This window comes from Oncorhynchus gorbuscha, linkage group LG21, assembly GCF_021184085.1.
Source record: "Oncorhynchus gorbuscha isolate QuinsamMale2020 ecotype Even-year linkage group LG21, OgorEven_v1.0, whole genome shotgun sequence".
NCBI lineage: Eukaryota > Metazoa > Chordata > Actinopteri > Salmoniformes > Salmonidae > Oncorhynchus > Oncorhynchus gorbuscha.
The window spans coordinates 35819162-35834297 of record NC_060193.1 but is presented as its reverse complement, the minus strand read 5'-3'; the positions used below and the strand labels follow the sequence as shown (position 1 = coordinate 35834297).

Below are 15136 nucleotides of genomic sequence, written 5' to 3'. Positions count from 1 at the left end.
TTTAGAGTGTTTTCTATCCTAAACCGTCAATTAGATGCATATACTAGCATCTTGTCCTGACAAAATATCCCGTTTACTACGGGAACGTTGTTTTTCCAAAAATTCAAAACTGCCCCCTAGTCACAAAATACAATATTTCCCATAGACTTAAGGGTCCTGCTTTAAATGACGTGCAGCTTATGAAGCCTTCATAAAGCCTTCATTAGCTCTACATAAGTGTGTGACAAATACAATCAAGAGCATTATTGAATACTATTTAATATTATGCATTATAAATGATTTTCTATAAGCATATAATTTTCTTGCATTTTCCTTCCTTCAGTGATCGACTACTGTTCGTTTGGGAATCACAGCTGTCAGCATGATTGTGTGGATGTACTCAATGGCTATTTCTGCCGCTGTGCTGAGGGATACATGCTCCAAGAGGATGGAAAGACCTGCCAAAGTAAGTTTCTACACACTTTAAAGGGCCAATGCAGCTGCTTTTATCTCAATATCAAATCATTTCTGGGTAACAATTAAGTACAGTTCCTTACTGTGATTGTTTTCAATTAAAATGGTTAAAAAATCAACAGCAAAGAGCATTTTCTCAAGTAAGTATTTTGCTAGGACTGTTTGGGAGTGGTCTGAGTGGGGAAAGGAAAACTGAACACTAGCTGTTATTGGCAGAGGTTTGGAACTCTCTTATTTATCTATTAGATCATTTACTGCCAGGTGATGTCAACAGGCAGGCCAAACCTCTATCCAACTAAAAGGGCATTATCATCAATTTCACAGTATTATTCCAACCTCATATTGTGGAAATATATATAAATCAAAGAAAAATCAAATTTCTGACTGCACTGGGCCTTTAAGAGGCTTGAATCTTTATAAAGCCAGAAGCACGCTTCAGCTATTGAACCCAAATATTGAAGTCTATGTAAGATTAATTCACAAACATTTTTTTTACATTAGTTTACACATAGCCATTTGGGTGTACAACTGTTTTATTTTACATGGGGGGAAAAATACTCTAAATTGGATGTTCGTAAAAAGTGGTGACCATTATCTGTGTGTACTGTTAATCTAATGAACGAACATTAGATTAATAAACACTAATTTAATAAGTGGTATGAGCTACAGTAGTTACTCCTCTCTACTTAAAAACAAACAAACAAAAAAAGCTATCCAACCAAGCCTTTGTTGTCCAATAATAATATACACTGGACTCAACTGGATATGGTCACGTGCCTAGAAATACTCAAGAAAATCTCAAGATCAATCTATTCTTTGACAGATGGTTCCCATGAAGTGAAACCTTATATTTTCCCCAGGCCACATCCATGGATGACTATACCGCCAAACATAATATCAAAGCCTTTATTCATTTATTCATTCATCATCATACATGTGCCAAAAAAAGTATGTTGGTTATTTCTCCAATTGGTACATCACATGCACGCATGCATACTTGCATAAATGTTTGTGAGTATCTCCTGGTAATGCTTACTTGCCATATCAATATTTTTGTACTGTTTTGTTATTTATTTGTGCCAGACGTGTCTACAATTACAGTGGCTTGCGAAAGTATGCACCCCCCTTGTCATTTTTCCTATTTTGTTGCCTTACAACATGGGAATTAAAATAGATTTTTGGGGTGGGTTGTAATCATTTGATTTACACAACATGCCTACCACTTTGAAAATGCTAAATATTTTTTAATTATTTTTTATTATAAGACAAAAAACTGAACTTGAGCGTGCAATACCTTGTAGAGCCACCTTTTGCTGCAATTACAGCTGCAGGTCTCTTGGGGTATGTCTCAATAACCTTGGCACATCTAGCCACTGGGATCATTGTCCCTTCAAAACTGCTCCAGCTCCTTCAAGTTGAATGGATTCCGCTGGTGTACAGCAATCTTTAAGTAATACCACAGATTCTCAATTGGATTGATGTCTGGGCTTTGACTAGGATATTCCAAGACATTTAAATGTTTCCCCTTAAACCACTCGAGTGTTGCTTTAGCAGTATGCTTAGGGTCTGTCACGATCATCATAATGAGCGGACTAAGGCGCAGCATGAGTAAAGTTCCACATATTTTTAATCTCTGTGAAACAAACAACTAAACGTGAAGTCATGACGTGCACACAGGCAACTAAACATAAACAATATCCCACAAATGGCTACTTAAATATGAAAAATGGCTACTTAAATATGGTCCCCAATTAGAGGCAATGATTACCAGCTGCCTCTAATTGGGAACCATACGAAACACCAACATAGAAAATTTAAACTAGAAGACCCCCTAGTCACACCCTGACCTACTACACCATAAAGAAACAAGAGCTCTCTATGGTGAGGGCGTGACAGGGTCATCGTCCTGCTGTAAGGTTAACTTCTGTCCCAGTCTCAAATCTCTGGAAGACTGAAACAGGTTCCCTTCAAGAATATCCCTTTATTTAATGCCATCCATCATGCCTTCAATTCTGATCAGTTTCCCAGTCACTGCCGACAAAAAACATCCCCACATGCATCATGCTGATGCTGCCACCCCCATGCTTCACTGTGGGGATGATATCTCGGGGTGATGAGAGGTGGTGGGTTTGTGCAAGACATGACATTTTTCTTGATGGCCAAAAAGCTCAATTTTAGTCTCATCTGACCAGAGGTACCTTCTTCCATATTTTTGGGGAGTCTTCAACATGCCTTTTGGCGAACACCAAATGTGTCTGCTTATTTTCTTCATTAGACAATGGATTTTTTTGCCACTCTTCCGTAAAGCCCAGCTCTGTGGAGTGTACGGCTTAAAGTGGTCCTATGGACAGATACTCCAATCTCCACTGTGGAGCTTGGCAGCTCCTCCAGGGTTATCTTTGGTCTCTTTGTTGCCTCTCTGATTAATGCCCTCCTTGCCTGATCCCTGAGTTTTGTTGGGTGGCCCTCTCTTGGCAGGTCTGTTGTGGTGCCATATTCTTCCCATTTTTTAATAATGGATTTAATGGTGCTCCGTGGGATGTTCAAAGTTTCTGATATTTTTTTATTACCCAACCCTGATCTGTACTTCTCCACAACTTTGTCCCTGACCTGTTTGGAGAGCTCCTTGGTCTTCATGGTGCCCCTTGCATAGTGGTGTTGCAGACTCTGAAGCATTTCAGAACAGGGGTATATATACTGAGATGATATGACAGATCATGTGACACTTAGATTGCACACATGTGGACTTTATTTAACTAATTACGTGACTTCTAAAGGTAATTGGTTTCACCAGATCTTATTTAGGGGCTTCATAGCAAAGGGGGTGTACACTTTTGCACGCACCACTTTTCCGATTAGTTATTATTTCAATTTCTTTTAAACAAGTATTTGTTTTTCATTTCACTTCACCAATTTAAACTACAGGTTGTCATGCAACAAAATAGGAAAATCGCCAAGGGGGATGAATACTTTTGCATCATTGGTATTACCAGGTCGCAGTTGTAAATGATAAATACAATAACTCAAACGGTAAACAGTCAGAAAGTACATTAGACTGACTGCCGGAATATTTTTCTCAGCTGATCCTCAAATCTGCATAACGTTCAAGATGGTTAGGATGATCAGTAGTAAGCTGGACTGCCAGTATGAAGTAAATGGGTATCACTTCACCTAAGGTGCACACGCGTAATACATTAATACTACTTATAAGCATGTATGAGTTCAAACTGTATTACAGTCAACACATGATATCTCCTGTCTTTGGCAATTTTTCAACACGACTTAAAAGATTTTACCTCAGGATCATTATGGAATGCTAAGACATTTTAAGACTGTCATAACTCCTTACTGCATGATAATGCATCATGTGTGTGGACCTTAATGAACTGTATTCTGTACATGAAACCACAGCCATGCCGTAATCAGTGTCTCTGTTTTTTATGAAACACAGTGATGGACCTGTGTGGTGAGGGGAAGCATGACTGTGAGCAGATCTGTATCGCCTCGCCAGGCGTCTTCACCTGCAACTGCAACGCTGGCTACACTCTCAACAATGACAAGAAGACCTGTACAAGTTAGTGAGGCCAAACAGTAAAATGTATTTAGCTGGGAGCAGATCTATCCAACAGCATATTTAAGGTGGCTGCTTGTTAAGGTTTGCGGTGATCATTGTGAGCACAACAAATCTACATACTGTTCCATATTGGTCAAGCCCGAGACCCGCCTTTAACATATGAAGAGTGAAAATCTGTTCTAAAATATCAATCAATCAAAATGATATTTAACGATTAACTTTGACTATATATCCATAACACATTCATTACACATTTATAAGTGTTTAATGAAAATGTCCCAACCACATTATTAAAGATTAATGAAAAATATCCATAGCATATCTATAGCGCATTCATATCATGCTATGCAAGAGTTCATATTTAGGCATCTTAATAGATGCATCGTTACAATGACAAAGTAGTGTCATCATTATGACTGTTCTGAAAAGTGTGCTTCTGCCATACCATTGTTATCGTATATGCCAAACATTATGCTTATTTATACAACGGGTGTTTTGGAATTCCCATTGTTAGACCTAATGTTATAGTCTAGGGCAGCAGGTAGCCTAACGGTTAGAATGTTGGGCCAGTAGCCAAAAGGTTGCTGGTTTGAATACCTGAGCCGTCAAGGTGAAAAATCTGTTGCGGTGTTGCCAATTTAGCAACTTAGTTGCTATATTTAGTGAGTTTTCAGACCCCTCCAGAGACTTTTATGGGTAAAAGACTAGCAACAAATTCAAAATGCCATCTAGTGACTTCTGGGACAAATCAAGGAGCCAACAGCAGATCTCACTGAAAAATAGTTGGCAACACTGATCTGTTGATGTGTCCTTGAGTAAGGCACTTAACCCTAATTTGCTCCAGGGGCGCCAAACTACTACGGCTGACCCTGTAAGACAACACATTTCACTAGACCTATCTGGTGTATGTGATAATAAAACATCTGTTTATCATGCCCATGATACACTAAATACCATCCACATGGCGAGTACATTCAGAAAAAGTGCCATCATTTACGTTGTTACCAAGCAAGCACTACTTCTACTTCTACTTTTACAGACCCACTGCCCAGCCATGCAATTTATAAACTTAATCACCACTGTAAAAAGCATCTAGACATTATAATTTGCAACATCAATTTTGAAATTCGATCTCCACTGTGTCCCATAGTAATAAACGGAACAAGACCAATGATTTATAAACAAAATACACTAGATGACTGATAGGGGGCACTGTGTCCCATGGTAGGGAGTCGGAACGAGACCAATCATTTATAAACTATATACACTAGATGACTGATAGGCGCTGTGTTGAAGCCACAGTGTCTCCATCTCCCCTTACCATTTTCAATTTTGGGGGGGGAAGCTTTAGAAATGCATTTATTCATGTCTACATTAGTTTTTGCCATATGAGGGCGATTCATGCAAGTTGGTGGAAGAACACAGTAGTTCTTATAGAACGCCAGCAAAAAAAGCCTCTATTTAAATGTTGCTTATGAGTGCATTGCACACTACTTTTGGATTATAATTGGATTTTAAGGCTCGTATGATGGCTCTTTGGCTAGCTTTTTTTGATACAGCCTATGTCAATGAGCGTTAGCATTCCAACTAACAACTGCTGCATTCCAGCTAGTTATTTTGTAAAGAGCACAACTAAATATATTCTTAGAGACTGTTCAAGCATTATAGAATTAATAAAATGTAAATCTAGACTATGTTGAATGGGCGCAGATGGTGATGGTTTTCTTACTGCAGCCAAGAGTCTCGCGCATCTGTGTGTGACGTCAGTGTGTCGTGTACTGGAAAAGGTTGTATTAATATCAAATCATACCAAATGTATTTATATAGCCCTTCTTGCATCAGCTGATATATCAAAGTGCTGTACAGAAACCCAGTCTAAAACCCCAAACAGCAAGCAATGCAGGTGAAGAAGCACGGTGGCTATGAAAAACTCCCTAGAAAGGGAAAAACCTAGGAAGAAACCTAGAGAGGAACCAGGCTATGAGGGGTGGCCAGTCCTCTTCTGGCTGTGCCAGCTGGAGATTATAACAGAACATGGCCAAGATGTTCAAATGTTCTTAAATAACCAGTATGGTCAAATAATAATAACCACAGTAGTTTTCGAGGGTGCAGCAAGTCAGGAGTAAATGTCAGCTGGCTTTTCATAGCCGATCATTAAGAGTATCTCTAACGCTCCTGCTGTCTCTAGAGAGTTGAAAACAGCAGGTCTGGGACGGGTAGCACATCCGGTGAACAGGTCAGGGTTCCATAGCCGCAGGCAGAACAGTTGAAACTGGAGCAGCAGCATGGCTGGACTGGGGACAGCAAAGGAGTCATCATGCCAGGTAGTCCTGAGGCATGGTCCTAGGGCTCAGGTCCTCCAAGAGAGAGAAAGAAAGAGAGAAAGAGAGAATTAGAGAGAGCATACTTCAATTCACACAGGGACACCGGATAAGACAGGAGAAGTACTCCAGATATAACAAACGGCCGTAGCCCCCGACACAAACTACTGCAGCATAAATAAATATATTTAATTTCAACCTTTTAATAATGTGGTTTGGATCTGTTGTAACACGTACCTGAAATGCTTACGGATGTGTAATGAATGTGTTATGGATATATAGTCAAAGTAAATCGCTAGCGAGAGATAAAAATGTAAACAATAGTTACCCAGAGGAAAATGTGGGAGGGTCATGCTTTTTCAATTTCAGTCAAGGGGAGGTTTTAGTATTTTTTTTATTTAGTCCAGGGGAGGGTTATGTAATTTGTAATCGATTAAATGTTATATTGCTCAGGGTTTGAGAATTAGTTGCTTATCATAGTATCTCATGTGTGTCCGATGATGGCCCTCATCCCTGATTTTCTGCTGGGTGTATAATATCCATGACTTACTATAGGCCTAGGCTATATGAAGAGCATGCTCGTAGAAGCACAGGGCAAAGTTATATTTTTAAGAAAATGTACTTCAGTCCCGAGCTTTTTGCGCTTCTGGGATGGTGTATATGAGTGGCGGACGGTGCCGTTTAAAATGAGGGAGGACAATTTTTCATTTTTTTTATGAGCATGGTGTAACGATATTCGTCTGTTGTTTGAAGTAAGTCAGACCGAAATGCAGCGTGTAGGTTACTCATGACTTTTAATGAAGCTAATACGGTACATGAAATAACGGAAGAAGAAAACAACAAACGAATGAAACTAATACAGCCTATCTGGTGACTAACACTAAGACAGGTACAATCACCCACGAAATACAACGCGCACTCAGGCTACCTAAATACGGTTCCCAATCCGAGACAACTAGAATCAGCTGACTCCAATTAGGAATCACCTCAGGCAGCCAAGCCTAACTAGACACACCCCTAATAATACACACTCCCAATTAATACAAACCCTAATACGAAATACAACATATAAACCCATGTCACACCCTGGCCTACCCAAACATATAACAAAAACACAAGATACAATGACCAAGGCGTGACACATGGATTTATTTCTATTACAGCATATTGGATGACTGTCATATTCCATTCACCCAGCTTAAATGAACATCAATAGGTTTACTACATGATACTAAAATGTTCCTTATACCCAGCATGAGGTTACTACAACCTAGCCTATGAATGAAAGTTTACAACATATGTGCACAGGTCCAACGAAATTTGAGTAATCAAGGTGACAGACATTGACACATTCAATACTGCCTTGCACCATCTTGTCTGCAGCTAGCTGATCTAGGGTGTAATCATAAGTGTAACACTTGCAAACAAGAGTTCCTATTGTTTATCCCCATTTCGTTCAGTTTGCTTCTGTTTAATACATTATTTTCAGCAAAATTGGCAGAATGAATACACCGTTGATCACACACAAACACAATTCAGTGTCATAGCAGCCACATACAAACTGTATGATCCCTTTGATCATTGGATACTTCCTTCTCGCATCTAGGCGCTCTTCTCTTTTCACCTTTTCCCTTCGCTTGTGGACTTCAGTGCACAACTAATCAGCTGTCTGTGACCAGGCGAAAAAACCTTTCTAACAAACCTTCATATCATCACTGCTAAACTGCTACACACAGCCTACATCATCACCAAATATGGTGGCTTATACTACTACTAGTATAAGCTAACTAGTATAAGCTAACAGAACTAACGCATTACTAAACATGCTACAATCATGCAGTAAGTACAGTGCACAGTTAGCAAGCAGTTTAGCAGTTACACTGGTGGGTCCCAGTAGCAATAAATTATTCAAACTAAAAGCTTAACTTGACTTGGAAGAGTTCCAGTGTTGGATAGCCATAACCAGCTTGGTAACATAGCATACCTCTCTGTTTGAGCCGGGTGTTTGAGTAGGCTAAGCTAGCTTGCTGATTATAAAAAAACTGTTTTAATATAGCTAGGTCTCTCTTGCTTTTCCTTTATTTTTTTTTCAAACCGTTAAACTATTGTCTTTCTCTCTTTTTAAGTTAACTACTCACCACATTTTATGCACTGCAGAGCTAGCTAGCTGTAGCTTATGCTTTCAGTACTAGATTCATTCTCTGACCCTTAAATTTGGTGGACAACATGTCAGTTCATGCTGCAGAAGCTCTGATAGGTTGGAGGATGTCCTCCAGAAGTAGTCATAATTACTGTGCTAGTATATGGAAGGGGTTGAGAATCATGAGCCTCCTAGGTTTTGTATTGACGTCAATGTACCCAGAGGAGGATGGAAACTAGTCTCCGGCTACGCTATGGTGCTACCCGACAGAGTGCCATTGAGGCTAATGTAGACCATTGAAAAACAGTGTTTTAATCAATTATTTGGTGATGTGAATATATGTAGTATAGTTTTATCTAAAAAGGATAATGTTTCACAATTTATTTTCTTCTGAAATTCAGGATGGTCCTCCCTTTCCTCCTCTGAGGAGCCGCCACTTGTGTACAGTGCATTCAGAAAGTATTCAGACCTTTTTCCACATTTTGTTACGGTACAGCCTTATTCTAAAATTGATTAATAAATATATTTTTTTACTCATCAATCTACATACAATACCCCATAATGACAAAGCAAAAACAGTTTTGAAAGTTATTGAATATAAAAAAACAAAAATAACTTATTTACATACGTACCACCTCTACTCTCCTGTAGCTGACTCCTTCCATGCCTGCTGTATTACGTCATCAGCCAGCCACAGTCTTTCAAACTTTGACCACAACCCTTTGGTCGCGAGTGAGAATGCTGTCACCTCTTAAATATATAATAATATATGCCACTTAGCAGACGCTTTTATCCAAAGCGACTTACAGTCATGTGTGCCTCTTCCCACGGTGGCCTCACCTGTGACTCAACCCACTGTAGCACTGGCTGTAGGTCTGTATCCTGTCCCTGCTGCTGCCCCCATTCAGCCACGTTGACAGTCTGCAGCTCACAGCAGACAGGCCCGCTCGTCCAACAGACTGTGGCACAGACCCCCTCCTCTGCACACAGCTCTCTCTCACGTCCCTCTCTCCGCTCACAGTAGAGGCAGCCATCTGCAGTAAAGGGCAGACGGGACATGGCGTCGCCGTTAGAGTGGCGTGCCCCTGCCCTGTGCACCACTGTGAAGTTATATGGCTGAAGCTCCTCCAACCAGCGTGCCACCTGGCTCTCTGAAAGACATGAGCCACGGGAGAGCAGAGTGGTCAGTCCTTACAGGCCACCCAGGTAGTACTTGAGGTGTTTGATGGAAGCCACAACAGCCAAGAGCTCCTGCCGGGTGACGCTCATGTTTGTCAAATGTTTTGCTGTAGTACGCCACCACTCTCTCCCCTTCTGGCCCAAATGTGTCCAGGATAAAGGGCAAGGTGAGGTCAGGGGGGTCGAGCACGGGGGGCCTCGATCAGTGCACGTTTGAGGGTGTTGAAGGCCTCTAGTATGAGGCCAGACCCAGGAAGCTCTTCAGCTGACGCTGGTCGGTGGGGGTTGGCCAGTCTCAGACAGCCCCCACCTTGTCCTCCATGGTGCTGATACCCTCCCCACTCGGGGAGGTGGGCCGAGAGGGACACCTCTCTCATGAATTGGCACTTCTCTGGGTGGAGCTTCAGACCTGTGGCCGCCACGCACTCCAGCACACGCCGTAGCGCCACCAGGGCTGACTGGAAGGTGCTGCCATGGGCCAGGATGTCATTGAGAGATACCAGACACGGCTGTCGGGGGAAGCCATTCAGCACCTTGTCCATCAAACGCTCAAAAGTAGCTGGAGCGTTGCACAGGCAGAAGCACAGGACCTTGAACTGCCAGGGTCCTCGGTTAGCAGAGAACGCAGTTTTGGCTCTGTGCTCTGGGGAGAGGGGCAACTGCCAGTAGCCACTGTGGAGGTCTAGTGAGGAAAACCAGGAGGACCCCTAACCAGGTCCAGCGACTCATCGATACATGGTATGAGTCCTTCCTGGTTTCCTCATTCAGCCGCCTGTAGTCCGCACAGAACCTCAGCTTGCCCGCATTCTTAGGAACCATGGTGACTGGCGCCGCACAGGGGCTTTCTGAGGGCTCGATGAAGTCTGCCCGCTATATCTCCAACACAGCCTCGTCCGCCGCCTCCTGGCGTGCCAGCAGGATACGGTGTGGACGCATCTTGATGGGTCGAGCATCACCTGTGTCGATCTCATGCTGCACCAGATGAGTCTGACACACCTCTTCCTCAAAGCTGTCTCTGAATTCAAACAGAAACCGTTCCTGCTGCTGGTGGTCAACACCAACACAGTTCCACTGCAGACAGTGTCCTCTCCTCTACCATCTGGGGTAGCTGGGCTATGGTGGCGTGGTCCGGGCTCACGGAGGGATGTGTTGTGGAGGTAGCTGGGGGCATGTAACACACAGCCGTAGGTGACAGGGGGGCTGGGGAAAAGGCACAGACAGATGTGGGGGGGGGGGGCAGCCATGAGTCTTTGCTGCTTTAACTGTTGGAGTAAAGGGTATGCTGGGTTGAGTGAATGTGAAATTAGGGGGAGCCATGGTGACTGCCGGGCCTCCCTGGAAGCTCAGTGTGCCCCCATTTAGGTCTAACTGGCAGCCTGTTTTAATCCCAGGTTCCAAGGGTCCTGCACAGCTGCACTCACACAGGATGACAGACAGACCTGCCCCCTACTGTCAGAGTCATTATTCCCTTCCCTTTCATGGCTGCCAGGTCCCCTGTGACTGTGTGGAGCTGCACAGTTGTGAGCTCACACTGAGTCCAACCTGGCACAATATCCGGCCTCACCAGGGTTACTGTGGACTTGGTGTACCCCAGGGCAGAGCAGGGCACCCCCTCCACAGTGACAGCGACATGACAAAAGTCCCCAACACAGGTCCGACCCACCACAACAGGCTCCATCAGCTTGCCCTTGTCTGCTTCTGGGGTAAGTGGAGCCTTGCTTCCCCGTCTGTGCCGGTGGGCTCCTCCTGAAGATGATGGTGGTTTGGCAAGAAAGCCAGGGGTCTGCACTACCCTGTCTATGCGGATCCCAAGCCGTTTCCCTGAGCTCTGGGGGACATGGGGCAATCCCGGTGCAGATGGCCCGGGTTGGCCACCCCCCAACCCCCAGCAGACCCTGGGACCAGGGCGTGTGTTTCTTGTCGCTTGCAGCGACACAGCACGAATGAGTTCAGTCATTTCAGCCACCCATGCAGACCCGCACAGTGGGTCTGTCTCCCTGCACCCCCATCAAAGCCCCAGCTGAAGCCTCAGCCCACACCAGCTCCTTCTCCAAAGCCGTCTGAAATTACTCAGGATGAGCCAGCTGGGTCTGTATGCTCAGCTCCATAAGAGAAAGTGCATGTATGAACTGGTCCCGTGCTAGCTCGCAAGTTTGCTTGCAAGGAGGGGGGCATGTGAGCATATGCCTGCCGAGAGAGGCTCTCAATGTCATTAGCTAGCACCCATAGTGGCTATCCAGGCTGCCTGCGTCTATTACTCAGTTCGGAGCGCAGCAGCCTGGGCTGTTCATAATGTCCAAAGCGTCTCCGCAATTTTCCCACTACAGCCCCATAATCACATCTGTCCTTGGGGCTAATCAATATCAAACAGGCCAGAGCATCATCTGCGAGGCACAAAGCCAACTGCAGTGCCCTTTCGTTATTCGACGACCCCTCAAAATTAGCTAACAGTTTAAACTGAGCATGAAAAGCTTACCGGAATACTTTGGGGTCTTAACAGATACGGATGCAACCGGGAACTGGGAGCCACCATGTTTGTATACATTCTGAGCCCCAGTTTGTTTAACCCAAATTCACACAGGCTACTGTTTGGCCGTAGCCCACGCCAAATGATACCCTATAAACCAACCGTGAGCTTCTCTTGTGAAGACCAGACGTAAAAGAGAGAACGATGGCTAAACCTGGTCTTCCAATGCTCCATACCCCTGCCCAACCCCCCTTCACGCCACTCCGCCAACCACCAACATTCCAGACATTCCCGTGATTGGCAGATAGCAGGTCGATTGGCATGTCGGACCCCGTAAACACTGGGTACTGGTAAGTACAACACCACCAACTGATAGCCACAGACTGTCTGTGCGGGTCGCTACAGTATTAAGGATCCTAATTGGCACTCTTCCTATGGTGCAACAACATTAAGGCAGTTATAAACAATACAAAATATTACATGAAATTACATTTCACAGCACATTAAGTATGTGCCCTCAGGCCTTTACCACATATCTACAATACAAAATCCATGTGGGAGTGTGTGTATAGTAAATGTGTTAGTATGTGTGTGTCTGTACCTGGGTGTGTCTGTTCACAGTCCCCGTTGTTCCATAAGGTGTATTTATATCAGTTTTTTTATCTGATTCCACTGCTTGCATAATTTACCTGATGTGGAGTAGAGTTCCATGTAGTTATGGCTCTATGCAGTACTGTGTGCCTCCCATAGTCTGTTCTGGACTTGGGGATTGTGAGAGTCTTCTGGTTGCATGTCTTGTGGGGTATGCATGGGTGTCTGAGCTGTGTGCTAGTAAGGCTAGGCGTCCCACTAGTAGGACACCTGTCAACAACATCCGATGAAATTGGAGGGCGCGCAGTTCATGTAATATTAATCATTTATGAACATACATGTATTTTATATCGTTTAGAAGCTTAAGTTTTTGGTTAATCTAACTGGATTGTCCGATTTACAATAGGCTTTACAGCGTAAGCATACCATGCGATTGTTTGAGGATGGTGCCCCACAACATATTTTTCAAGCAGCATAGGCTTCATAAAATCCCAAATAGTTATTAAATAAATCACTTACTTTTGAAAATCTTCTTCTGTTTGCAATCCCAAGGGTCCCAGCTACAGCATGAATGGTCGTTTTGTTAGATAAAATCCTTCTTTATATCCCAAAAATGTTTAGTTAAAACTGGAACGTTTTTCATCCAAAAATTAAAATAGCGCCCCCTAACACTTAACTGTTTAACGCCATCAATAGAAATGTAAAATTCGCTGATTTTCAACTGGGACTCTTTGTACAAAAACTACAAATTCTTGCTTGTTTTTGAAGAAACAAGCCTGAAACAATGGACAAAGACTGTTGACATCTAGTGGAAGCCATAGGAATTGCAATCTGGGAGCTGGAATTACATAGAACCCTTAGCTTTCCATTATAAGAGCCTGGGAGCTCAAAACAAATAATTCTGGTTGGTTTATCTTTGGATTTTTGCCTGCCATATCAATTGTGTTAAAGTCGAATACATTATTTAATCATTTCTACAAACTTCAAAGTGTTTTCTATCCATATGCATATCCTGGCTTCTGGGCCTGAATAACAGGCAGTTTCCTTTGGGCACGTCAGTCACGAGGCTTATTCAGGAAAATAAACCCTAGCCCTAAGAACAGACAGCTTGGTGCGTTTATGTCAATTCTTCTCACAAATGCAAGTAGTGACGAAGTTACTCTCTCCTCTATCTTGAGCCAGGAGAGATTGACATGAATATTATTGTTAGCGCTCCGTGTACATTTAAGGGACAGCTGTGCCCTCTTTTGTGCCACCTGAACACACGACTGGACGGTAGTCTGTAACAAACCTAGGGCCTGTAGGACCTGCCTTGTTAATAGTGTTGTTAAGAAGGCAGAGCATCGCTTTATTATGGACAGACTTCTCCCCATCTTAGCTACTGTTGTATCAACATGTTTTGACCGTGACAGTTTTACAATCCAGGTTTACTCCAAGCAGTTTAGTCACCTCAACTTGCTCAATTTCCACATTATTTATTATAATATGTAGTTGAGGTTTAGGGTTTACTGAATGGTTTGTCCTAAATAAAATGCTTTTAGCTAGGACTAATTTAGGACTAACTTATTTCTTGACAATCATTCTGAAACTGACTGCAGATCTTTGTTAAGTTTTGCAGCGATTTCACTCGCTGTAGTGTGGTAAGCATTTGAGTCAACATGGGCCAGCATCCCTGTGGAACCCTTTTGAAATCTTGTAGAGTAAAATGCCCCAACGAATTCAGGCTGTTCTGGAGGCAAAAGGGGTGCAACTCGATATTAGGAAGGTGTTCCTAATGTTTTGTGCACTCAGTGTATATTCGGATCTGCGTATAAACGTATAATATGTTACGAATTTTCAAAACGTATGATATGTTACGAATTCTAGCTAGGTGGCTAACATTAGCTAGGTCGCTAACTTTAGCTAGGCTATGGGTTATGGGTTAAGGTTAGGGGTAGGGCTGTGGCGATCACAAAATGTATTCCGCAGGTGACTGTCAAGCAAATAACTGTCGGTCTCACGGTAATCGACTGCAATTAACATAAACACATTTAGCATCTCCTGGCTTCCACACAGCCTACACACCACTGATGCAGACCTTTGGAACTACATTTTTAAAAGTCTAATAAATCCATGTAATATAGTCTACACCATCACAATAAATACGTTATTTATTTTAGACAGGTCTAAAGAAACATGATATGAAGAAAATGTAGTCTATTTCAGAAGAACAGAACAGCATACTCTGAGTTGTCCTTATGTTAGGTCCGGATCTGGCTATGCCAAAAGGCTGTGGGCTACATTAGTTAATTTAGCAGACATGATTTGCTTAGAATTCCATGGCATTATTTTATATTTTTTTATAGTATGAAGAATACAAAATTGAATAAATCTGAATAAAAGTGAAAGGATATTTTCTCCAAATGATTTGA

The 15136-nt window shown here is 42.8% G+C and overlaps 1 protein-coding gene across 3 annotated transcripts in view; it reads left to right on the top strand.

Moving 5' to 3' along the window:
• LOC124008682 (matrilin-4-like) overlaps positions 1 to 15136 on the top strand; it is a 53099-nt gene that overhangs the window by 13620 nt on the left and 24343 nt on the right. For all 3 annotated transcript variants that reach the window (XM_046320181.1, XM_046320182.1, XM_046320180.1), the window contains exons 7-8: positions 323 to 445; positions 3905 to 4027. In XM_046320181.1, the coding sequence (XP_046176137.1) occupies positions 323 to 445; positions 3905 to 4027 (246 nt within the window). The remainder of the gene's footprint in view (positions 1 to 322; positions 446 to 3904; positions 4028 to 15136) is intronic.